This window comes from Leptonychotes weddellii, chromosome 14 (assembly GCF_054177405.1).
Source record: "Leptonychotes weddellii isolate Sample4059 chromosome 14, ASM5417740v2, whole genome shotgun sequence".
In the NCBI taxonomy this organism is placed as follows: Eukaryota; Metazoa; Chordata; class Mammalia; order Carnivora; family Phocidae; genus Leptonychotes; species Leptonychotes weddellii.
The window spans coordinates 32,575,465-32,602,191 of NC_138382.1; the positions used below are offsets into that span (position 1 = coordinate 32,575,465).

Sequence of the window (26,727 nt, forward strand, 5' to 3'; positions counted from 1 at the left end):
GCCACAGGAAAAGAAAATTATAAACCAATGTCTCTGTGAACATAGATGCAAAAATCCTCAATAAAATATTAGCAAACCAAATTCAACAATACATTAAAGGGATCATACCCCATGATCAAGTGGGATTTATCCCAGGGATTCAAGGATGGTTCAACAGCAGCAAATCAGCCAATGTGATACAATGTGATGATTATATATAAATCATATAATCATTTTAATAGATGCAGAAAAAGCGTGAGACAAAATTCAACATGTGTTTATGATAAAAACTCTCAACAAAATGGGCATAGAGGGAACATACCTCAAAATAATAAAGGCCATATATGACAAGTCCACAGCTAGCATCATACTTGATGGTGAAAACCTGAATGCTTTTCCTCTAAGATCAGGAAATAGATAAGGATGCCCACTCTTACCATTTTTATTTAACATAGTATTAGAAGTCCTGGCCACAGCAGTTAGGCAAGAAAAAGAAATAAAAGCCATCCAAATTGAAAAAAAAAAAAGAAAGAAAGAAAGAAAACAGTCACTATTTGTAGGTGACCTGATATTATATATATAGAAAACCCTAAAGACTCCAACCGAAAACTGTTAGAACAAACAAATTCAGTAAAGTTGCAGGATACAACATCAAAAATCTGTTGTATTGCTATACATTAATAATGAACTATCAGAGAGAGAAATTAAGAAAACATCCTGTTTAGGCACCTGGGTGGCTCAGTCAGTTAAGCCCATAACTCCTGAATTCAGCTCAGGTCATGATCTCAGGGTTGTGAGATTGAGCCCCATGTTGGGCTCCATGCTGGGCATGGAGCCTGCTTAAGATGCTCTCTCTCTCCCTCTCCCGCTGCCCCTCCTCCCCTAAAAAAAAAAGGAAAAAAAAAATCCTGTTTACAATTGCATCAAAAAAAAAAAAAAATTTAAAATACCTAAGGATATTTAACCAAGGAGGTGAAAGACCTGTAATTGAAAACTAAAAGACATTAATGAAAGATATAGATGAAGCACAAATAAATGGAAAAATACTCCATGCTCATGGATTGGAAGAATTAATATTGTTAACATGTTCATATTACCCAAAGCAACCTACAAAATCAATGCAATCACTATCAAAATTCCAATGGCAGCTTTCACAGAACTAGAATAAACAGTCCTAAGATTTATATAGAACCATAAAAGATTCCAAATAACCAAAGCAATTTTGAGAAAGAATAAAGCGGGAGGCATCACACTCCTTGATTTCAAACTATATTACAAAACTATAGTAATAAAAACAGTGTGTATTGGTATAAAATCACACACACTGATCGATGGAACAGAATAGGGAGCCTAGATATAAACTCATACATTTATAGTCAATTAATTTATGACAAAGGAGCCAAGAATACACAATGAGGAAAGGACAGTCTTTTCAATAAATGGTGTTGGGAAAATTACACCATCACATGCAAAAGAATAAAACTGGACCACTATTTACTCCATACAGAAAAATTAACTCAAGATAGATTAAAAACTTGAATGTAAGGCTTGAAACCATAAAAACTTCTAAAAGAAAACACAGGCAGGAAGCTCTCTGACATCAGTCTTGGCAATGATTTTTTCAATCTGACACCAAAAGCAAAAGCAGTAAAAGCAAAAATAGACAAGTGGGATTACATGAATCTAAAAGTTTCTGCATAGGAAAGAAAACCTTTAACAGAAGGAAAAGGCAACCTACTGAATGGGAGAAATATTTGCAAATCATACATGTGATAAGGGGCTAATATCCAAAATATATAAAGAATTCATACAACTCATTCACAAAAAAAAAAAAAAAAAAATCTGATTAAAAAATGGGCAGAAGGGGGCGCCTGGGTGGCTCAGTCATTAAGCGTCTGCCTTTGGCTCAGGTCATGGTTCCAGGGTCCTGGGATCGAGCCCCGCATCGGGCTCCCTGATCAGCAGGGAGCCTGCTTCTCCCTCTCCCGCTCCCCCTGCCGTGTTCCCTCTCTCGCTGTCTCTCTCACTGTCTCTCTCTCGTCAAAATAAATAAATAAAATATTAAAAAAAAAAAATGGGCAGAGGACCTAAATAGACATTTTCCAAAAAAGACCTACAGATGGCCAACATGTGCATGAATAAAAATGCTCTACATTATTCATCATCAGGGAAATGCAAATCAAAACCACAATGAGATATTACCTCACACCTGTTAGAATGGTTATTATCAAAAAGACTAGAAATAACAAGTGTTGGCAAGACTGTGGAGAAAAGGGAACCATCCTGCAACTGTTGGTGGGAATGTAAATCGGTGCAGCCACTATGGAAAAGAGTATGGACTTTCCTCAAAAAACTAAAATTATACCTCTACATGATCCAGGAATTCAACCTCTGGGTTTTTGTTTAAAAAAATGAAAACACTAATTCAAAAAGATAAATATACCCCCATGTTCACTGCAGCATTATTTATAATAGCCAAGATATTAAAATAACCTAAGTCTCCATCAATGGATGAAAGGATAAGGAAAATGTGGTATATAAATATAAATGGAATATATATAGGGTATGTATATGTAAATGGAATATATATATATGGAATATTATTCAGCCATAAAAAAGGAGGAAATCTTGCCATTTGCAAAAACATGGATGGATCCTGAGGGCATTATGCTAAGTGAAAGAAGTCAGACAGAGAAAGACAGATATCATATGATCTCTTTGATATGTGGAATATATTTTTTATATATATTTATATATAATATATTATATATTATACTTCTTTATATTTATATATGTAATAAAGAACTTTTTAAATGTAAGATAAGAATATTGTTATAGTTAATAGATACTCCTTGTCTAATTTATTCAATTATTTATTTAGCTCCATCTTTATTCCAGAGAGGATATAAGATAGTTTATTTGACATTCACCCAATATATAATCCTAATGGTCTCCAGAGGTTTTGCCAGACTATACGCAAAAAATGAACACACAAAACAGCACAAGCATGCTATAAAATGTGCAAAAAAGAAAAGCAGGGTAAGTCCATGTCATTCCAGTTGAGAAAGCTCTGGTTGATGATACTTAGAATGCTTTATAAGTTTTCATCATAGAATTTGCAAAAACTTCCCTAAAATTCACCATTTCTTTGTTGTATTTCCAGCCAAGAGAGAGCTCCCCACGTAACTATAGACCTCCTAAACACCAAAATGAGGTGTCAGCTTCTAACTGACCCAAAGGCAAAATCCAACTTCTGGATTGCCTTGTTTTTCTTGGATATTAACCACTGCAGCAATAGACAAGTGACTGAGATTGGGATATTTAAAAGATCATAGCTGAAGGAATGTAGAGATACAAAACAACAGAGCAAGTCAAAGCTAATTTCAAAAAATTGCAATTCAATCACACATTTCCTAAAAGTGACAGTCGAGTTTTTAATTGTCACAAATAAAACTAGGATGGATGTAAGTCCCTAAATTAGTGGTTTACTCTCGTTTGGTCCAAACAGTTGTCTTCGATAGTTGAGAGAGGATTCATAGTTCTATTGCTTAGAAGGGATTAATTTAATGCTCAAAAAGTAACTAAATATAAACATATAACTTCTGACTCCATCATAAACAAAGGAAATGTGTATCATTAAAAAAAAAAAATGAACTGGTCTAGTGCCTATTGACTAAAATAACAATGTCCTATCCTTGGGCACCATCAGAATTTTAAAGCACCTTAGCTCTGAAACGATGATGATGCCCATCCCCACCATGTAACAAAGAATAAAAACAAAATATTAAATCACAAGTAGTATAAGGAGGTGCAATAAAGACTATTTCATTGCTCTTTAAAATAACAAAAACACTGCAAAAATGTTCTTAAAAATAACAAATACCAAATACTGCTCCTCCCAATAATGTGTTGCTTTTGTTTGCTTATGCTCAGTTTGCTAAGTACTAATCCCAATCAAGAAGCACCAGTTGAAAATTAAAGGCCTATATGGAGACATCCGTACTAGTTTGAAGAGCTTTAAGGTCACCCTGCAGAAGTTCTTCGGAATCAGCAAGGATGTGACCTCCACGTCGGACAGTCATGTCTGATGCTGGAGAAAAGCCAAGCCAGAGGGGGTGTTCGATTTGTGGGCAGACACATGCATCTGTACTTATCAAATGACTGAAAGGGTTTCCACCTTCAGGTCAACAGCAGGGAACAGATTTCACAGAGCTTCTACCTCCAAAAGGGCTGGACTTTTTGCCATCTCTTTCCAAGCTGTTGGGAAGTAGATGGTAGCCACGTCCATGGGTTGCCCATCTCCCAGTGGAAAAGTACTGGTGATGAGGAAACTACTGGTGTTAGCCCTCAAAGTGATCTTTTCCCAAAGTTTAGCTTCTCTTTGTTATAACAATACAAGCAGCAAAGTGATTTGACTGTTTCATTGTTTATGGAAGTAGACTGAATTTTCCCATGAATGCATTGTGCCTTTTTGAGATACTGAATCTGAAACTTCAGAGATTTCACATTTCAGCCAAAGCCAGAACACAGAGATGAAAAAAAGCCTCCAAAAGATAAATTATGCTCTAAAATCCCAAACATGCTTATATTCAAGAAAAGAGCTTTTTTCTTCTCTTTTCTTCTTTTTTCTTTTTCTTGAGAGAGAGAGAGTGAGAAAGAGAACACACACAAGCAGGGGAGGAGCAGAGGGAGAGGATCCTAAGCAGGCTCCACACTCAGCCCAGAGCCTGACGAGGCACTTGATCTCAATACCCTGAGATCACAACCTGAGCCGAAATCAAGACTCACACGCTTACCCGATTGACCCACCCAGGTGCCCCATGAAAAGAGCTTTTAATAATATGTGTAATTTATCCCAACTGACTGCAAAACAAAAACCTTAGTAAGTTCTGATTTTTCACATTTCAAATTAGAAGCCATTCTACATTCCTAGTGGCTTGATTTATTTCAAGGTACTACAGAACAAACTCTAACTTCCATCAAATAGGATTCCTTAACAATCTTTATGATTAAGTCCATAATACAATGATACGCAACGTATGTTAAAATGGTGGCATGATTCTGCATCATCAAAGAAAATTCTAATTTTATTCCATTTAATTTTGATATTACATATGTTATATTCTAACTGAAAAACTGATAATTGATGTACCATTTGTGTATATATAATATTCAACTAATCATAATATGATCTACAACATCCCAGTTTTAAGATATCGGTCTCAAAAAGGTTTGATTTCCAAGGAAAATTTAAAAAGGGAAAAAATCAGAAGTGTTCTACCTTGATTATTTCTGTTTGTCATATTATATGCAACAGATGAATTTAGAGATGCTACACTGAATGTAGCAAAAGAAAAATTTAACCAAGCTTCTTGACAAATATTGAAAAATCAAATTCCAGCATTATAAAACTATTCAACAATTATTCATTCAGCTTAAGTAGAGAACATTTTTAAGTGAGTGTAATTCTTTCTGTACATGTTCAGAAATGCATTTCAAACAATAACAGCTTTATTAATTTCAAATGCAAAGACCATATCCTTTGTTTAGTCTGACTGACTTACATTACTTATCAACTCTTTTTTTATTAACTACCCTCCCCCACCCCATTCTTTCTAAAATGAGTAAGGAAGCTTTTAAAAAATGTTTGGACATGATTCACTTTGGGTTATCATGCTCCGCAGAGAAAATATCACTCAAATAAAAAGATTACTTTAGTAAAGTTAAAGGCATACTGAAATTTTCTCAACTTCAGAAAATTTCCTTTTTTCTTTAAAGATTTTATTTAGGGGCACCTGGGTGGCTCAGTCATTAAGGTCTGCTTTTGGCTCAGGTCATGATCCCAGGGTCCTGGGATCGAGCCCCGCATCGGGTTCCCTGCTCATTGGGAAGCCTGCTTCTCCCTCTCCCACTCCCCCTGCTTGTGTTCCTCTCTTGCTGTCTCTCTCTCTGTCAAATAAATATTTATTTGACAGAGAGAGTACAAGCAGGGGGAGCGGCAGGGAGAAGGAGAAGCAGACTCCCGCTGAGCAGAGAGCCCTACGTGGGGCTCGATCCCAGGACCCTGGGACCATGACCTGAGCCAAAGGCAGACCCTTAACCGACTGAGCCACCCAGGCGCCCCTCAACTTGAGAAAACTTCTGACAAAATTTATTACATTTGAAATAGTCTATCTTTTTTATTCTAATCTCCCACCAACACAAAAAATAAAGTAATAGATTTAACTGGAAATTACATTTAAAATTGTTCTGTTTTTTGCATGGTTTGTTATCAGTCTGTATTAATTTTGAATGATTTTGATAAAAGTCGGGACAAATGAAGTTAGCATACACTTTTCAATCTATATTTAATTAAAACTTTTAATCTTTGAAGTATCCGCTACTTTTGCCAAACAGTAAGGTTTTGTACAATACACAGTAAGTTAATATACAGCTGGACAAGTATAATTTTTCTAAGATAAAAATAAGGAACAAAATATAGGCAAGACTCAGAAAGAAAAAGTATATTGACCTTGCATTTTTACTTGCATATTTACTTACTGTATCTTTCTAACAACATTTTAAAACAAGACTGGTCTGACATACTTTCTTACAGTTTGGAGTTCTTCAGATAGTTCAACCTCACAGTAGCAAAACCCTATGACAAGGCAGGTCAAAAAATTAAGGACCTAAAACTAAGTCTACCTGAGAAAACTTTTATTATCACCTTTTAAAAAGTTTTGTTTTATTTTCAATGAAAACAACCAGATCAGATTATTTGTGGAGGTAGAGGGCATGTGTGGTAAGTTTGGATTTTTTGTTCATTTTGTTTTGTTTTTGTTGGTTCATTCTTAGAGCACACTTTTACCCAAGCTACAGATACAAATAAAATTCTTCTGATAACGAAATATTAGAAATTCTTCTTTGCACAAGTTTTATGTCATGAGGAAAAACCACAAACTACTCCTAAATCAATGTCAAGTTCTATATATTCAGGTTTAGAAGCAACAAAACTATGAAGACAGCCAAGTTATGAAAGCCCATTTTCAGATCTGGAACAACTTCTGGACATAAAGAGGGTATTCGGCATACATTATACTGAAGGAAAAGTCCTACTTTCATTATTTCCTGATTCTTGGAATCCAATAAAAACTTTATGGAATAAAAACTCATTTTCAAAGAATCCTTCACTGAACACATAACCAACCACCACCACAACCCTTCTTTTAGAGTAATGAGAGTTGATAAACTATAATAGGGGTATGGAAATTTTTATTTTTTCTTGTGCATTTTAAAAGAATGATGAAGTGGTTTCTCGGCTTTTTAAGCACCAATGACTTTTAGCACTTGAACAATGCACAACTGAAATACATGCACATTCACTTTTCAAACAACACCAACAAAAATTAAAATGGCGGTGCTTAGGTAAATATGGATGACGCCCATATAGAAGTATTTGCCACTGTGAAGGGCCTACACAGAATCACATCTTGTCCTGATCATACCTGCCTGCCAGAACAAAATAGGCAGCTGACCAATCATGGGGTGTTTATCTGTACAGTGGTACCTTTGTTCTCCAACAATGTTAGATTGCAAACGTCTTGGAGCACATATTTACCTGGAGGATTCTTGGCAGGATCATTGTGGCTTGGACTTCCTGATTGTCCAGAATCTATAAAGAAATCACAGAAAATGTTTTCTTTTTAATTTGGTTTGAACAAATTTCACAATCCTCAGAAGGACTTTAAAAAAAAATTAAGATGCAACAATGAAGCTGAGTGTGTTTAAATAAAGTATACTTTCCCAAGTCTTTCAGCAGCAACACTTTATTTATCAAGCTAGGTGAATGTCCATACATATTTCTATGTCAAAAGGAAAAGAAAAAAGTAGAGATCTATCATAGTCTCAGAATGGAGCAAGGCCTTTTTTAAAAACAAAAGGTCTGGCTCCAAAGCCACTAAAGGTGGTTTAGAGGTTGGGCCTGTCAGAAGCAATATGAAATAAAGCAGATACATCCCCTAAAAATGCAATCTGAGTGTAATTAAACATGCTTTTAAGAACCTGAAAGTGTTTTTATTCGGTGAGTGAAATACACAGAAACGAGAGTCCATTTTTCCAGGATTTCGTGTGCATACGCATATATTCACTCCCTTAATCTCCCAACGTACTGAATCCAGGCCCAGATTTGTCTGCATCCCATAATAGCAATCGATTTGCAAACACCAAGAAAAGCATAAATTACTAGGTAGAAACTAACATAGCTTTGTGGAGAGCAAACTGTTGGATCAATTTAATTTCCATCTGTGATAGACAGACTGCAGATAAGGAGAAAAAGATCAATGTAGAAATATCTGCATTTCCTACCCCACGTTATTTTTCATTGATGCTTTCTGTGGAAAGCAACGGAGAGGTTATACTACAGTTAGGCAACACGCCTTTCCCAGCTAATCTAACACTGTTGTGTTTTGCTCATTCTCTTTCCTCCACGTCCCCTCTGCAGTTATCTGTGTCATTTGCCCCATATTATTATACACTTACTTGCAGGTTGCTTTGTAATCTTCTTTTATTGGTTCTAGTATTTAAGTTTTGTCTCCCCAACTAAATTGCATGCTCCCAAGCAGAGGCAGAGATCCTGTCTACTTCTTTTGTGTCTTCCTCAGTGTGCAGTGTGCTGTTCATGGCTGTGAATGCACTAGGCTTTCAGTAAATGCCGAAGGAATGGAAGGCTCAAATTCAGCAGCCTCCTTTGCCTGCCTAGGAAAGGCAATTTTGAACTCGATAGTGAATCTCAACAAAATTTGATAGGTGGCCACAGATCAGTCTCTTCCCTGAAATCTTGCCATGGTACCTAAGCCAAGACAGGAATCCAGTCTCATTGAAGCAGAAAAATCTAATGCTGGTTTTTTCAGCAGGGTTATTAAGCTCTTCCATGTAAGTGATTAGCATACTGCAATTGCTGCTTCTACTGTTAAATCCAAGGGGATCCTGTTGTTCTCTTTCTATATAGAACTTGGTTATTTATTTTTGCACTTTGCCTCATGCCTGCTAACCAGATTTAATGCTGAGATCAGAATTCTACCTCTTCATCCTATTTCCTTTGTCTTTTTTTTTTTTTCTCCAGAATAGCTTTCATGAAATCTTCACAAATATATTTAGTGATTCCCACATTATCCTTCAACTGATTTCTGGTTTTCCAAAACGGAAGTAAAGAAACTGTTAGGGGCTACTCTTGCAGCCTGAGTTCCAGCTAGCGTCTCCTGTAGACAGTCACAGAGTTGAATATTCTCTAAAATGCTTGTCTCTCATCTCTCATGAATTTGCTTGCTTTTTCTGGAATTAAGGCAAGAGTCTGTGACTTATAACTTAGAAGGTCAATCTTTCTCTTTCTACATTCCTATAAAAGATGGTACAACATTGGCCACTTTCCAGGCATGGAGTATGATAGTTACATAAAAATGATAAATGACATTATTTTGCTACAGCCTCAGCTATTTCTGCCTCGAGTTCCTCTGACAAATGTCCTTCGATACTGATACTACATTCCAGTTTAATTTCTCAAGTGACTCTAATATTTTGAGGAGTTCCTACTTATTATTATTATTAACATACCCACTGGACAGAGAGCTTCTTCATATTCTCTTTTTCCTTCTAAAGCTACTTCACATTTATGGAGGTCTAGACATGCATCCCTCAAGGTGGCTAATGTCACCTTCCTGATGACACAACATGAGGCGGGTTGAGGTTGTCTTCAGGGGGCAGGGGTTGTAGACTCTCCATGAGCCTTGCATGTTTACTTAAATCAATTTCAAAAGGGCACCACAAAACTCCTTCCCAACATCTGGCTGCTAAAACTTAGGTCAATTAAAGAATGAATGTCTCTTCTATTCCGAAGAAAGTATTCAGCTAGAACAATGGCACCCCCTGTTACCACAACATCCCACTGGGAAACCCTATTCTTTTCTGCTGCAAATTACCCCTTCCCCCATATCCAACAACTGCACACCAAGTTCTTCATTTGAAAACAATATAATTACCAAAAAAAAAAAAAAAAACCCACAAGCATTTGAGGGAAAACTTAAGTAGACCCTACATTTGAGTCACACACTTGCTTTTAATAAGAATTCCACTTTCTAAAATGATCTGGCATTTACTGGCACACAATGGTAGCTTTTCCCTCATATTCCAAAGTCTGTGCCTTTTCATGAAGTAAAATAGCATATACTAGATCCCAAAACATAGAAGGGGCCCCCTCAGGGAGGGAACAAGTTAGCATTTACTTTTCAGACTGTAAATTCTAATACTACAATCTACTCTTAACTCTTACGGAACCTTATACTGGTCACTTAATTCCCACTGCTAGAAAAGGAAGTAACCAGCGAGTCATAGTTGGCAGAGAAATCAAAATGAACTGTTACTGTGGTTAGCTTCAGAGAAGGAATTATTCAGACCACATCAAAAACCTTTCCAATTCACCACCCAGGTCACATTACTCTAAACCCAAAAGGTCTTCTTCAACCACTTCCATCATTTGCTCAAGTCCTGTGTGTGTGTCTGCATGTACTTAATATGTTATCATGAATTCGAGCTCTCTTCCTCACTAGTAGGGTGATTTTGTGCACAATTACTTAATTCTTAGAGCCTTGTGGTCTTGATTTTTACAACTGTAATACTGTCTACCCCGTAGAGTTGTTGCAAAGCTTTTATTATGTAAACCATCATACACTGGTCAGACACAATACAATGAGTAAATGAAAGATATCAAACACAGAGGTCACATTCAAAGAATGATTAATATTTTTAATGGACTAACTCTCAGGAAGAAAGGGAGAAAGGGGATATGACTAAATTCTGCCCATCCCAGGGCAAGCATCTAAAATGATCTGTGGACGGGGCGGGGGCGCTTGGGTGGCTCAGTTGGTTGAGCATCTTCCTTTGGCTCAGTTCGTGATCCCAGGGTCCCAGGATCGAGTCTCACGTCGGACTTCCTGCTCATCGGGAAACCTGCTTCTCCCTCTTCCTCTGCAGCTCCCCCCTGCTTATGCTCCCTCTCTCTGTGTCAAATAAATAAATAAAATCTTTAAAAAAATCTTTTAAAAAATAAAATGATTTGTGGTAAATCGCCTGAACATGAAGGAGTGTGTGCCCACTGAGAATTCCTACGTAAAAGCTGTCTACCCCTCTCCCCTGAAGGGAGAAAACACTGTCATTGCAAGGTTCTCAGGAGCTCTCATGCTCAAAAGGCAGTAGGTACCAGCCATTTGGTGAAGATGACCTTCCAGAAGACTGAAATCTGCAAAGAACAAGGCTGGTAAGAATGGGGCTGTGAGTTGCCCAGCACACTGGGTCTTGAGTCTAGAACAATCTGGATGCAGTGGAGAGAAAGTGAGGGGAGCGGAACTTGAAGGCAGCACACCTAAACCAGTCCTCCATCACTCCCTCCACATTTTATTTTTTCTTCCTTGATCCCAATCTACATCTTCTACATTTCTGACTTCACTGGACGTAAAGTAGAACTGAAACAGTTTGTATTACATACTTATAAAAATCTCATATTACCCCCATTCCTTATGTTTTAATGGTGTGAATTAAACATATATGTTTTCTTCTTGGAAGAAAATAGTTAATGAAGCCATTTCTAAGTTACTACTTTTTAAACTCAATGTATTCCTCCTTCCCCAGGAATAAGAAAAGGTTCCCCACATGACCCTTACCAACTTTTCCTCAATCCTTTCGTGTACTCCCTTTTAAAAAGCAGCCAGCCTTTTATGACTCTTCTAATATCTAAACTTTACCTAAAGAATGGCCAGTTTCCCTCCTGACCCAGTTTTACGAAAGATCCTGGGATATTTAAGTGACCTAAATGGCTTGTCCAAAGTTACATGGCAACTATTAAAACATATGTTCTCTACATGGGCCACCCATTCAGACACACTGCCTCTTGAGAGGTTATGATGCAATCTTCAAATCACGTACAGCCAAGTGATCTTTCAGTAGATTAAATGTTTCTGGGAACTTGACCTTCCCCTAACTTCCCTCCTCCTTCCTACCATTTACCAATACATTCAAAACCTTTTTCATAAATTTTAAAAGCCCATAGCTATTCTTTCACTCTAAGTTGAAAACAATTATTATTAAAATCTATATAGTAATTGATGCTTTAAAAAGAGGACAACTCTAAATCAAATTTAGCCTGGATTCTCTCTGCGTTTGAAACAAAGAGAATTCTAATGTTTTACTAATGATCTAGTGGGAGTCCAATAAAATATTTGTTAAATAGGTAAGATAATAAATAATAACTGCTTAAATGTTTGTTATTGAGTACTAACTTTCTGAGGTAGGTGAACTCAATTGTCTGAGGGGGGCAGACCATCAAAACTGAAAGTCTTTTGAAGGTCACTACTGTAATAAGCATCAATTAGATGTGAATCAGTAAGATTCATGGAACACCTCCTATATTCCAGTTGCTGATGTTTGGGACATAATAGGTTCTCAATAAATTCTTATCAAATTTCCAATTAATTTATAATAATGACCTTTAAAACACTGTTTTAAGACAAAGAATATACATTCTATGCCTTCTAGAGCTCAGAGGCTGCCCAGAGAGAAATAAATGTACAAATAAACTATAATACACTGTGATAGGTACTATTAATGAGTATGCATCAAGATCAGCAAGCAGTTGGTTCTTCCTAGGAAGGATGAGCAAGTCTGTGTTATAGAAGGTATCACAGGGAAGGGACCTTAGGAATAGGGTCCTGAAAAATGAACAGATCGTATATTATGGTAGTACATAATTCCACTCTGCTACCAAGGTAATCTTTTTAAAACTCCAAACTGCTGAAGCTACTTCACTGCTAAAACCCTGACATGTATTCCAAATAGTCATAAGAAAATCTCCAAATTTTTTAGTAATGCCATTCCAGACACCTCTGGTCTTTACCAACTCCCAGGTCATATCTTAGCCTTCTGGTTCCCCATATGTCTCCTACATCTGATGACTCCAAGTCTTCGCACATTCTGTCCCCCTTTTATTTTCCGTCCCCCAAGTCCTCCATGTCGAGGTCATCCCTTTTAGATTCTGAACTACATGAAAGCAGGGATGCTGACCTAGTTAGCCCTACAGCCCTAATCTTCAATATAGCGCCTGACATTCAGTTGGGTAAATCCAATGAGTAGGAAACAAGTAGTCTACAAAAGTACAGAAGTGGGGGTGCCTGGGTGACTCAGATGGTTAAGCATCTGCCTTCGGCTTAGGGTCCTGGGATCGAGCCCCACATCAGGCTCCTTGCTCAGCGGGGAGCCTGCTTCTCCCTCTGCCTGCCGCTCCCCCTGCTTGCACTCTCTCCTTCTCTTTCTCTCTGGCAAATAAATAAATAAACTCTTTAAAAAAATAAAATAAAAGCACAGAAGTGTACAAAGAAGAAAGACTAGGTATGCCCCTAGGTGCAGAAACATACATTAAAATCATATAGACCCACATTTTATGGCAAAAAAAAGGGGGAGGAGTCAAGTGTACTAGTCCTGGCCTGATGTTAAGGCTGAGTTTTGCTTCCCTTATATCCAGAAGGAATATTTGGAAATGGAAGGGGCAGAGATAAGACTATTTTGAGTCAGAAATTAATTTTGGGGTCTCTCCTCCAAAGGCAAGAAATGTCTGGTGAGGGTCCAGAAGCAGGCCCCCAGTTCGCAAGCAGGAGGCCAAGAAGCCTTTAATGGCCTTTATACATAACCTGTCTTTCTACTCCTAGATGAAACCTATTTCAGGAATTCATTTTATTTTCTGGCACCATGACTGGAGCATCAACAGAAAAACTAAATTTGAGAGGCATGATTTTAATTTACAGTCCTGTCGGTGTAAAAAAGAGACTAAAGAAGGTAATTTGTCAGGTCCCTCTAAAATTCTATGATTCTATAACAATATGGCTTTTATATCAAGGGATATCAGAAGAGTAAATGAAACCCACCCTGTAACCTGTTAACCTACAGATAGCCTCTCGCTAGAACTAAAATTAGTCATCATGTGATAAAGGACCCCTTTGTCATATTCTTTTCCTTTAAGCAGGTAAAGAAATAGCCCATTGTCAACTAAAGAATACCACAAGATTTTTTTTTTAAAGACTTGGAATGGCCCCCTTCTTTCTCTCCTAAACATTAATTACCAACATACTAAAATAGTGTATTTTTCCAAATTAAATATATAGCATGACAGAAAGAATCACTTAAGAAAGAGAAAAGTCAAGATGTAAGGACCAAGCAAAACCCTGGGGAATGGATTACAATGCATGCATTTTATAACAGGGACACACAAAAATAAGACAAACCACGCACCTTTTTAAAGGGGAAGTGGGAGAAAACTATTCTCCTAGGACAAACTTCTCTCACCCTCTCCCACCTCCCTCTGCTCAAGTGTTGTGCCTCATTCTTGGCAGTTTACTTTCCACAAGGACTGCTTCCCTGGGATTTACAGTGACTTAGCTTCATATAACTGCAATTCTGATTACATAATTCACCATATTTTTCTTCAGTACAGTTAAAATGCTATATGGCTTGAGTTTTGACGGAGGACTGCTTCATCAATTGGGGTGACATAAAACTATAGTTTTACAATATTTTCTTTTTCCTCTATTAAATGTTTATTAGAATAACACACACACACACACAAAGAACGTAGGAAAACCAAGTGCTTCCTTGTCTTTCGTAAGCATGTCAATATGTAGGAAAATGCCTGCTCATTCTCTCTCTCCTCCTCCCCCTGTCTCTCTAGCTTCTGTCTCTCTCTCTTCTCAATAGGACATTCCATTATATGGCATCCGCTTTGTTGCGAAACTTGGTTAACCACCTGCCCATAGAAAGCATTAACTCTGTCACTTCGTTAATGGAGTCCTTGGTATGTTTTTGCTGAATCAGTGCCCCCTTCCCTAAACCCAGGTCTGAGTACTCAGAGAAATCAAACCTCCCTGAATACATTTGGCAGAAGCAAAATAATAGTCAGGAAACATGGCTTCCTACATATTCTTAATCATGCTTTGTAATCTACATTATTTCCCATCTAAAGGCCCGTATCTTCAGATCTTCCTTTTTATTGGCTAACACAGATTTTTAAATATCTGTTGAATACAACAAAGCTCATAGTTTTAAGAGAGGTTGCTATGTTGAGGGTCCTTACAGACAAATTAACATAACCAAAGAAAATATAAAACAAGAGCCCAGACATGTAATCTATCCTCTATTTCTTATTCCTACAGATTCCATTAGTTCTATTTTTAAACTTTCTTTTAAAGAGCTACTTCTTTTGGTTTAACAGGGTGATTAGGTTCAAAGCATCATATCTCAAGGATTAAAATAAGGATTTATTTGGGCTCAAGACCAAAATTTGTCCACAAGGAATTAGCTGAAAGACAGAGGCCACTGAAATTTAAGGGGAAAAAAAAAAATCACATGTCCTTATGTAAGCAAATTAAACCTGTTCACAGGAGGGGACTATTGACCAGTGCAGATACAAACAACCCTGCATAAAAAGTGTTAAACCTGCCAATATCTCTGACCAGAGGTTTGCACTGCTTCATTAACTAGCACCAAAACCTCACAAATGAAAGCAGGGATAATCGTATCTGACCTTTCTGGCCTAAGATTAAGTTCAATGACTCTTTACTGATCCAGGGATTGAGTGAACCAAAGGTCACAACCAGGATCATCTATACTTCTTGCTTTCTAAGCCTGTACCCTATAGAATGCAAAGACACCATTGTCAAGATTGCTAAGTTTCTACAGTGTGTTTTCAATTAAGTAAATAAAATGTGGTAATTAAATCAAGATTGCGTAATATGTTTTTGATTTGTAATCTCATTTAAATTAATTAACTGACTCAATCCTTGTTTAGTTTTTAAACTGGCCTAGTTAGGGAAAGAGTCCCTGGGAGCAAATCCAGTTTTCTATCTTTAAAAACAAGGCAAAGCAATCTGGCATCTTTAAAAAAAAATTTTTAATGCACCAGGAAAATATAAATACAGAGGCAAGGGTGTTAGTGTAGTGGAGGGAGGAGTTTTATGGCATGATTTTGACAAAAAAAAATAGTTCTTGCACTAGAAAGAAATAAACCAAGACATTATTTATTCAAAACATTTCTTTTCCAATTTTATGAAGATTGCATGTTTGTTGGAAGCAAAACATCTCCAGCTGTATTTTAAGTTTCTGAAGAGAGTTGTAAGATTTATAATCTTTCATAAATGCTGCCCATATCTCATAATATTAGATGAACACGCCACTGCGTACTTTAAGGAACGATTGGCCAATACGTTTTGCCATATGAAAACAATGAAGTACTTTCCAAAGCCCGGCCAGATCCAGTAGGAAAAGATGAGATGAATGTTCTGTCTTTCCCATCTGGGAGACATTGTGGATTTCAGCTATTCTATGTAATTTTTTTTTTCTTGGAAACCAAGAAACCTGCATTTTATAGTAAGGTATGTAGTGCAAAGAGAATGCTGGTGAAATATGAATCTGAAAATGAAAACCAGAATGTCATCAGACCCAGGAACATAATTATGGAAGCAAATTGAAAAAAATCAATGCAAAATTTCAATATAAACCAAATGCAATATTTATGATCATATTAGTCTTAGATTTGCTCTTAAAAGGAAAGCATGGAAAAATAAATGCTCTCATACCTCCAAAGCCCCGAAGAGCACTTGTTACACTGACTGACACAGTGACTTACTTATCTGTTTTATTTTGTCCTGGGGTCTTCATGGGTTAGTCTAAATCCCACACGTGCCACAATCCTGTGGACACATGGCCCCTTTGTGCTACGCTGTTCCGTGTATTTCTCCATAACGTACTATTATATTGTATATCTAGATTAAAACCAGACACAAGAGGGGCATCTGGGTGGCTCAGTCGTTAAGCATCTGCCTTCGGCTCAGGTCATGATCCCAGGGTCCTGGGATGGAGCCCAGCATCGGGCTCCCTGCTTAGCGGGAAGCCTGCTTCTCCCTCTCCCACTCCCCCTGCTTGTGTTCCCTCTCTCACTCTCTCTGTCAAAAATAAATAAATAAATAACCCAGATACAAGACTTTCTAATATTTTGTTGGCAATTTTTCTTCTCAGAGAGCAGGCTGTGTTTTCTCCAAACTGTCTGGAGAGTCAGAACGCCTGGGTCCCATTCAGTAACTGCCAACCACTCTGACCCTGAGCAAACCACTCAAGCCTCAATCAGTTTTCACGTTGCCCGATCATTGAAAACTGGACAAGAAAAAGGCACAAGTTTTTAGCCTTAGTCATTTACAACAGAAATAAGAGGGGGAAAAATAACTTCATACAACAGTGAAAATAAAAATATGCACAAGTATTTGTGGAGAAAGGCCAACGTATTTTTAAAAATATACTTTGAGGTCTAATTCCCCACTTTCACTCCTCCCCCCACCCCTGCAAAACCCCATCTAATTGGTCCTCCTGTTTTCACTCCACATTTCCCTTTGAAAACACTAACAGCGCTGGAAATTAAAGGGCCAGATTAGTGTCCAGCCTGTTTGCTACATTATAAAACTCATGAGGTCAAGATACATGGAAATCTTTTTTTTTAAGATTTTTATTTATTTATTTGAGAGAGAGACAGAGCATGAGCAGGGGGGAGGGGCAGAGGCAGAAGGAGAAGCAGACTCCCCGCTGAGCAGGGAGCCCGATGCGGGACTCGATCCCAGGACCTTGGGGTCACGACCTGAGCCGAAGGCAGACGCTTAACTGACTGAGCCACCCAGGCTCCCCAAGATACATGGAAGTCTTATTCACTACTTAGCATAATCCCTGGCATATTAGTAGGAGCTCCATCAACATTTGTTGAATAAATGACCACTATTTTTCCGTAGACAAGACCTTGATGGCTGCTCTAACTTCAGCCATTTTTCATCTTCCTCAAATTATAATTAATTGCAGTAATGTCAATCATAACTATTACTTGTCTGATGATTATCTACACATATTCTATTTTTTAAGAACCTCTCTACAAATACAAATTTAGCAATTGATTCAGTCATGGACCGAAAAGTCATATTCTTATTTCAAAAGTGCTCATTTGATCATAGGCATAAGTTCCTAAAAAGAAAATTTTTACTTGAACAGACTTCTCCATTATGCCAGGTGAAAAGATACTTTGCCAAATCATTAAAATATTTACATTTAAATCCTCATATGAGCTTACAGAAAAGAAACTGAATGGGTTTTTTGTATACCTTATTGGTTATATATGATGAATAACGAGCCTTTGCTTTATTATTAAATCATAGCTCTTAAGTCTGTGGTGATATAGTCATACAAAAATAAATGTATGTATTTAATCCAGAGGTGCATAGTAATTAGCAGAAAAATAGAGTAAGACAAAATTAATATACCTCCCACCACAGGAAGGCAGATTTGCGTGTCAGACAGTCAGTACTGCTATTGTTTATAAAATAACTTTATCAAAAAATTGGAGGAAAAAATGAGAGAAGTCACTTGATGAAACAGGAAGTGTGCTGATGTGGCAGAGAGCGGTATTCGGTGTCCTAACAGTTCCTTGATAAATGGTTCAAAGAAGTTCTGTCCCCATGTTTTCAGGGCAAAAGCTAATTTACCAGGAATAAGACTACTGGAATAATACATCATGTGAGTGAACATTTTCAAAAAAGGATAAAACAAGGAAACAAATGAGGAGATAGTAATTTCCCCCTGCCAATTAAAATTGTGCATGAGAGGAATGTCACTCAATTTTATTGATAAAATAAAAACAAGCCAAAAAACTGTGCTGATTTTTTTTTTTTTTTGAGAGGGAGAGAGATAAGTGGGCGTGTGGAGGAGCAGAGGGAGAAGGAGAGGAATCTCTAGTGGACTCCATGCCTGACGCTGGGCTCAATCTCACGACCTTGAAATCATGACCTGAGCTGAAATCAAGAGTCGGGACGCTCAACCGACTGAGCCACCGAGGCACCCCTGATTTTACTTTTTTTTCTAAGGGAAGGTCAAGATATTCTAATAAGTAGAATAATATGTTTGAAAAACTCTGAAAAGTTTATAACCCAAGAGAAATATGAAGATTTGTTATAATCTGGTGTGGCAATATTCTTTCAAATGTCATTGTAAAAGGAAAGTTAAAAATACAGGTAATTTTAACCAAGAATAATAAAGAACCTGTTATAGAAGCCTACCACAGAATTCCACTGTTCATGACTATGGTTATTTGGGAAACAAGAAAAAAATGATGAGAGGTATGTCCACTTGCTATATATCCATTTTAAAGAAGGGAATCAAGACTCTAAGCGTGCAGAGCCGTGTACCATGTGTTCAAAATTCTTTCCATTTTGTCATTTTGCTCAGTTTATCTTTAACAGAGATTCAAATGGACTCCTTATTATTAAAAATCTCTAAGCTAAGTCTAAAGAGTATGAAAAAGAACCAGTTTCTGCATAATGTCCCATCCATATGTCTTAACCCTGAATGGTATCAAACCTATGTAATTTTATACACCAAATGTCTTCCAGATGTGACAAAACTTTAACACAGACCAACTTCAAGTTTTTTACTGCAGACTCATCTCCCATTCTCATAAAGATTATTTTTACTGCACATACATTACACATGGCTAATGCTCAATTCTGCAAGTTGATTATTATGCTGCCATTTCAAGACTGACATTGCATTCTAATCAAAAAACAAAGTATGCTGCATACCGAGCCTGCAAAGAAGTCACAAAAGAACCAAGAAACCACATCATCATTTCCAAGTTGTAGGCAGTGTTTGATGACAAGGTCAGTCGAGCTTCCCTTGTCCATTCTCAGTGCATCCAGAAGATGGAAGAGGGGAAGGTGAGGTCATCTATGATTCTCTGTCAGAGCTAACCACCAACAAAACGATTGAGACTGTCACCTGTTGTTTTTGGCTTTCAAGATTTGTTCTAATTAGAGAAGATCAAATTCTTCCTGACATTTAAAGGATGTTAAGATTTGAAAATTAACCAAAAAAAAAAAAACCAGGGAGAATTTTCAAAAGCATCTAACAATAATGTATAATGACAAATCATAAACTAAATTTTCTAGTAGGATAAAAAAAATTAGTAACTCGATGCCAGTAAGCAAAACTAGTGTGAGAAACCTTTCAATAATATCATGCAAACACAATCCCTCCCATGAAATTAATGCTTTGAACCTTACCTCAATTCCATCTCTCCACCCCCCCTCAAAAAATCAGAATTGCCAAATAGTGGTAACTTGCCCTTAGAGCCATCCCTCACTCTTTTCCTGCAAACTACATTTCCCAGCTCTGTTAACAACTGGCTTTGGGCTAGGCCCAACCAATGGGAAGCACAGGTGGGAGTTTGGAAAATCGGAGGGCAAGAAGAAAGGAGAGGGGAAATATTTCCTCTCTCTGCTTTGACAGGTCTTTCCAAGTGGTGGCCAGAAATCCTTTGTGGTTCTACTTTCACTGGATGGGTTCCTCTCTCTGCGAGCCACACCTCGCAGATAGATGTGGCTCAAGGATTCTGGTAACACCAACCCCTGCAGCCCTGGTTGAAGTAGTGAGTTCCTGCTGATGCTAATGTCTAGGTGGCCTCACTGCCCAGTTGGTGTCCCACCTGTTCTAACATCATTCTAACTACCCCCCACCCTGTCCTCATAGAAGTCTTTCTATTGGACCCTCTGGCAGAAACACTACTTCCCTGGACTCTGACAGATATATGTGCTTGCTGAAGTTTGACATATTCATCACTCTAAAATATATGTCAGGTAATAGAGTTACCAGTATCAGAGAGATTAAATATAATGCCATTTAGAATTTAATAAATTTCAAGTAATTGTTATGATTCTCACAAAAAAGGTGAGAAAGCACTGTCACCATTCAGTACTAAGTATGAAGTCCTATATCCCAAAGTCTTTTGTAAAAAGACTTAAAAAAAAAAAAAGACTAATTACTTAGATTTTCAATGACAAGCTCTAAATACATCTCCAAGAGATGAGATAATCCTACCCACCCATCCAGGTTTACTATTTCTCCTTTTTACCATCTCATAGTTAGTCTCTCTACCCAACAAGTTACATGATACCTGGGTTTTTTTCCTGTGTAAATGACCTTTCTACAAACATGACTGTCTGCTCCTTGACTGGATCAACTGAGTCCGATTATTTTTATAGAATACTATACATTTATTTATATCTCATGACACAAACAACTTTGAATTGCCTATCAGTTGTCCGAATAGCTAACAATATCATGCAGGGATAATCAAACTGCCTTAAATATACACCAATATACATCAACATAAGGATAATACATATTTGAAAAGAGAAATAATTTCAACATTACTCTGTTTTCTCTAAGAAATCGTTCACAAGACCTCACTTGACATTCAGCATTTTCACATCGGCAAATTTATTAAGAATAGACAAAAGTATTTTCTTCTATCAGAACTCTAATTTACGACACTTTACTAGAATGCTCCACGAATAGGAGACAACATAAAACTACTGATGAATGTCTGCATAAGGAAGTATATGAACTCACGGTGCCAAAAGTTTAGAATCGCAAATGCAAATGATATGGACTGACCTGACGTTTTACAGTGTGCTTGATAACAGCCCCATTAGAGGGAAGTGACACCAAAGAAAACATTGAACATCAATTCAATGGCATTTTTTTCTGATGACACTTCAACAGATGACACTGGTGATAGGTGGGCACACTTAGCTACCAGGATTGCACGGTGTTTCGCTATCCCTGTGTCTCCTTTCAACCATCCTTTCAACCATTCTGAGCTCTCCTGCCCCAAGCTTTATTTTCATGTCTTTTCAACCTTATTGTCCCAGTTTCTGATAGCTAGCACCAAATATCATATGGAGATTGTATCAACTAAAAATCACTGTTTACTGAAATTTTTAAACATGAGCCTTGAATCTGTTTTAGTCAACCTATATCACTTCAGGCAACATTTACAAATTTAACTCAATATATATTTATTGAAAAAAAGAAAATGGGTTACAGTCTAAATAGGCAGAAAGTGATCATGAAGGAAGTCTAGTCGTAATTTCCACTTTTTGCATTTTCCCTCCCTTCCCTTTGATTTCCAACGAGAAAATTATAGTGCAATGGACATACCAGAAGATAACTTCCAGAATATGATGGAAGACATGCTGCACAGACATTAAAAACCAGAGGAATAATGCTGACACCACAAGACAGAAACAGTTACTCGGTGTCTCTGGTAATGGGGGTGACAGGCAGGAAGCACAATGCCAGGTAGAAATGGACTCTAAACTTTAACCAGTTTTTTACTGTGCATATATTATTCTAAACGTAAACTTTAATTATAAGTTGCAGTCCAAAAAAAGGCAATAAGAAAATATCACCAGTTCTTTCAATGTACTCTATTATGTGGATTCCGTGATTTAAGAACCGTCACATAGGAATATATAACTCAGTTAAAGCCAAGACACAACAAATGAAATTGAATTGTTTACATTATCCTAAACAGATAACTGAAATTACGACAGATATACTTGGGCCCAGAAATGGGTTTAAAGGGGCACCCTCCTAGAAATAGGCTGATAGAGATTAGGAAAGACGACTAATCTCCACCTTCAGTGTATTGGAAAATTTGACTGGAAGCCAATTTAACATGAAATCTCCATCCACTTACAAATGGCACAGCAGAAAAATGCAACAAAATAACAGGGAAACAGTTTATAAGTAAATTATTTCTTTTTAATACCGGAGATGGGTTGTACCACCTCGACACAGCTTTCTCCACCCTTCCGCACCCCGAGAGGTTAAATCTCAAAGTGTGATATCCCCTGGACATCACAGTGCACTGCGCCTGGCCAGGAAGGAAACTGTATTCTCCTAGGCCTGCTTACGCCTTGGTGTGTCGGCTGAGGATGCCGAGGCAGGTACAGAACGTGCGGATCGTGGCATCTCTTTGCTCCAAGAATTGGACTGAGACCATTAATTTACTTCATAGGACCGTTCAGCTGCTGGAAGAGGTGAAGGACATTTGGCACGACTGACCGAGGCAGAAGCGAACCCGGGCAAGGTTTGATGTTACAGGTTCCATCCCCGACCTGCAGAGCTCTGTCACCTGCCGAAGGCTCACAGCCCTTTGTCTGCCTGTGACACGGTTTGAGAAATGAAATAAAGAGCCACAGCTTTTTATAAGAAAATTATGCTTGTCTTTTTACATCTTGTTGACAGAATATTAGATTTCTGTAGTAAAAAGATCAGTACCTACCTAGATCTAAGAAACTCGAGGATATAAATTCTACATCTAAGGAAAAATTCAATGAAGGAAAGATGGGATAAAAACCCAGTTACGGGCACCTGGGTGGCTCAGATGGTTAAGCGTCTGCCTTCGGCTCAGGTCATGATCCCAGGGTCCTGGGATCGAGTCCCACATCGGGCTCCCTGCTCCTTGGGAGCCCGCTTCTCCCTCTGCTTCTCTCTCTCTGTCTCTCATGAATAAATAAATAAAATCTTTTAAAAAAACAAACAAACAAACAAAAAACCCAGTTACTTTCGAAAGGACACAAAACAGAGAAATAATTTCCCCCGAAAATGAGAATTTCTATTTTTTTTTTGCTTGAAAATATAAACTATAAATGGGAAGACCTGGGCCGTGCTGCAGCATCATTCTTGTTTATGCAGGTTTGTTTAATAGATGGCAATATTCGTGATGGCAATGAAGTTGGGGTTCCACACACTACTGGAACACGAAGGTTAGGGTACCCCCATCTAGATCCCAAGCCAAAGCTTCCTCCCCACATTAGGCTCCCATTCAAAGTGACCCGTGTGTTTTTCAAGTGACAACACTGCTCAGCTTTCTTTTCACTGGGCTGGACTCTTTTGTGCCAGTATGGATGTGGATGTCATGCTGTGAAAAAAACCAAAATACAACAGATGCCACAAAAGTGGGGGGGGAGCACCCTGGAATCCAGGGAGGCCATTTGAAAGAAAGAGGAGGGGGTGCTTAAGAAAACTTTCCCCAAAAAAAATACATTCAGAATAATAAAGCAATAACTGAGCGTTCTCTGTTAATATCATCCACTAATGATCAGAACTGGAATAAATTAGCTGATCTAAGTCAATCGACTGGTAGAGAACAGCACTTATCTCCTCGGTCCATTCACGGTGCTAAAAGTGCTCCTACAAGATGGAGGTTTTCTTCCCATGTTATTTCACACACAGGTTCACGGGGGTTGAACTTTATTTTCTGTTCACCTGTTTACCTGGATTTGTTCTTGGCTTAACATTCATTAAGCATTAAGACACAACAAGAGGTGCACTGATGATGAGACAAAGTCTCAAGGCCATTACCCTTCCCAGGAGACCGACAGGGAGGATGGATGGTAAGCGGGAGATCTTACTTGCTTCATTTACTTGAGTTAAAGGGAAGGAATATGAATGAACTCCCTCTAGAACCTGGAAAATCAGAGAGACAGCTTTAAAACCCTGTGTATTTGTATTTTGCCCAACTTCTCATTTTTCCTGTTAAAAGCAAGGACTGATAAAATTGGGGATATTTCTGATTTTTCAGCTCCTAGTTAGTGGTAGGGGACTGACTTCTCTTTCAGGGAAGGAATGCCACCACCCCTGATGCTCCCCAACACCAGCACACTGGACACTTGGGCAGTCAAACAGCCCTCCACCAAAATACGTCGCCTTTAATCACAAAGCAAACAATAGTAATTAAGAACATCAAGTTAATCGTGTCTCCTCCCCAGAGAATGTGTCCTCCAAGGCTCCCTGAAATCAAGTTGGAAGATTAGTAGCAATTTTACTCCCACTTCTCATATTCCCGGTTAAAAAAAAAAAAAAAAATAGATCCTCAATTCATCACACCCACCCTGAGAACTATGGAGTCCAACGTGAAAACCTTTAAAAATAAAAAAAGAAAGAAAGAAAATCAGAGTACTTGGTTAAGTTTTGTGTCTGGCAGTTTATTTAACCAGGGCAACTCTGATCTTTGGCTTCTCAATCTGTTCAAAGTTTGTTTTCCACCTCATAGAATTCTTTAAGAATTGTGAGGAGCCGTAAGATGCTTAAGTGTGTTATTTTATTTAGAGTTATAAATGTAATTTTTCATTAGTCCTTCATTAATGATCAAGAAGACTGATCGTTTGGGCCCAATCAACCCGAATTTGCAAATCCATGTCTTATCTATGGGAATATCTAGACATTGACAATAAGGCTCTTTCTTACCTTCCATTTGTACCAAGTGATAAAGATAGCAACAATACCTTTACAATTTTCAAAGCACTTTCACCTACATTATTTTGCAATCCTAAAAGAGGTTGTGCTTTATTCCCATCCTTTACAATAGCCAGGAAAGAATGTGGCTTGATAACTTGCAGAGTAACAGGAAACCTTGATTTTTCGTTGCAGTTCCCCTACTGAGTTTCTTTGTGACCTCTGGGATGTCACTTAACCTCTCTCTGCCTCAATCACCTACCTCAAACGAGCTATAATAAAACTTTTTTCATTCCGGTCCACCGGGTATTAGAACAATGAATCTGATAGGATGTTTCTAATGCGCTTTGATCTCTATAGGGAAAGTTGCCATAAAAATAAAGACATTGTTATTATTCTAATTGAGCTATTTGCAAATGGAGCTTCTTGATGGAGCCCAGTCCTCAGACTATAGAAAAGAAAATTCTGCCAGTCCTCAAGGGTACTATTGCCTCATGACAATTATACCCATAACCACATTTCCTTATTACTGTTATAAAAGACTATGGTTCAAGGGGAGGCAACAGGGGGGAGTTCAAGAAAAAAAATATGCTGTTTCTTTTCAATGGAAGATGCTGAAGTTGCAAATTTGGAACCCAAGGCTATAGGTAAACTTTGACAGAACATGTGTTCCAAATTAGCGTAGTGTTTGTTAGTCCTGTCAGAAAGGCAGAGGTGTCCCGAGGCTGCAGCTTACCAGCAAATTTTGGAAATAATTTAGAAAAAAATGGTAAAATTACAAAGGTAACCTGGGCCCATCTTTGGGAATGCTATAGACCAAAGACATAAGAAGGTTCAAGGCTATCCCATTCTTATCAATATTTAAAAGTAACATGTTACAAGATACAAAAGGCACAAAGGAAAATTAAACTGAACTTATAAGGAAGTAAATACTATGGACAATTTTACACGAAAAGCCAAAAGGGAATATTGGGGCTGTCAGGGCCCCGGGCAGGCCAACCCAAGATGGGCCATGTTGGCATGAACATTATTTTGAGTTAAAAGCAGTCAAAGCCCAGTGGATTCAGGAAAGGCTCTTTACCTCTCCCTCAACTGCCTGCTTGTATCAGGAAAAGAGCTATTAACAGAGATTCTCTTTATCTAAAAAATTTACCTGCACAATAGGGCAACCTTTGCTTTCTAAACATCTCCTTTCACTTTCCTGCTACTGTTCCTTCTCCCCTCTGTATCCTCAGATCCCTACCCCTCTCCTTAGCTCATACAAGCATCATGTTGCCCACCATCTTCGGAATTTCCAGGTCTGTGTGGATTCCCTATAGGTATGCTATTAAATTTGATTTTTCTCCTGTTACTCTGCCTCATGTCAATTTGATTCTTAGTCCAGCTAGAAGGACCTTCAAGGCAGAGGTAATTATTCCTCCCCAGTAGGACTATGAGTCTACAGGCAGAACATGCAGCGTCTTCTCTACTGAATGCTAGCAGCCACGAACATTCGCACATGGCTCAGTATTAGGCACTTTAAGAGCTCCATATTCCTCACACGGTATTTTTTCAAGGTGAGAAGCA

The 26,727-nt window shown here is 37.9% G+C and overlaps 1 protein-coding gene across 9 annotated transcripts in view; it reads right to left on the bottom strand.

Annotated features, from left to right (window-relative positions):
• NFIB (nuclear factor I B) overlaps window positions 1–26,727 on the bottom strand; it is a 587,047-nt gene that overhangs the window by 448,153 nt on the left and 112,167 nt on the right. For all 9 annotated transcript variants that reach the window (XM_081802998.1, XM_081802991.1, XM_081802992.1 and 6 more), the window contains one exon: window positions 7,577–7,630. In XM_081802998.1, the coding sequence (XP_081659124.1) occupies window positions 7,577–7,630 (54 nt within the window). The remainder of the gene's footprint in view (window positions 1–7,576; window positions 7,631–26,727) is intronic.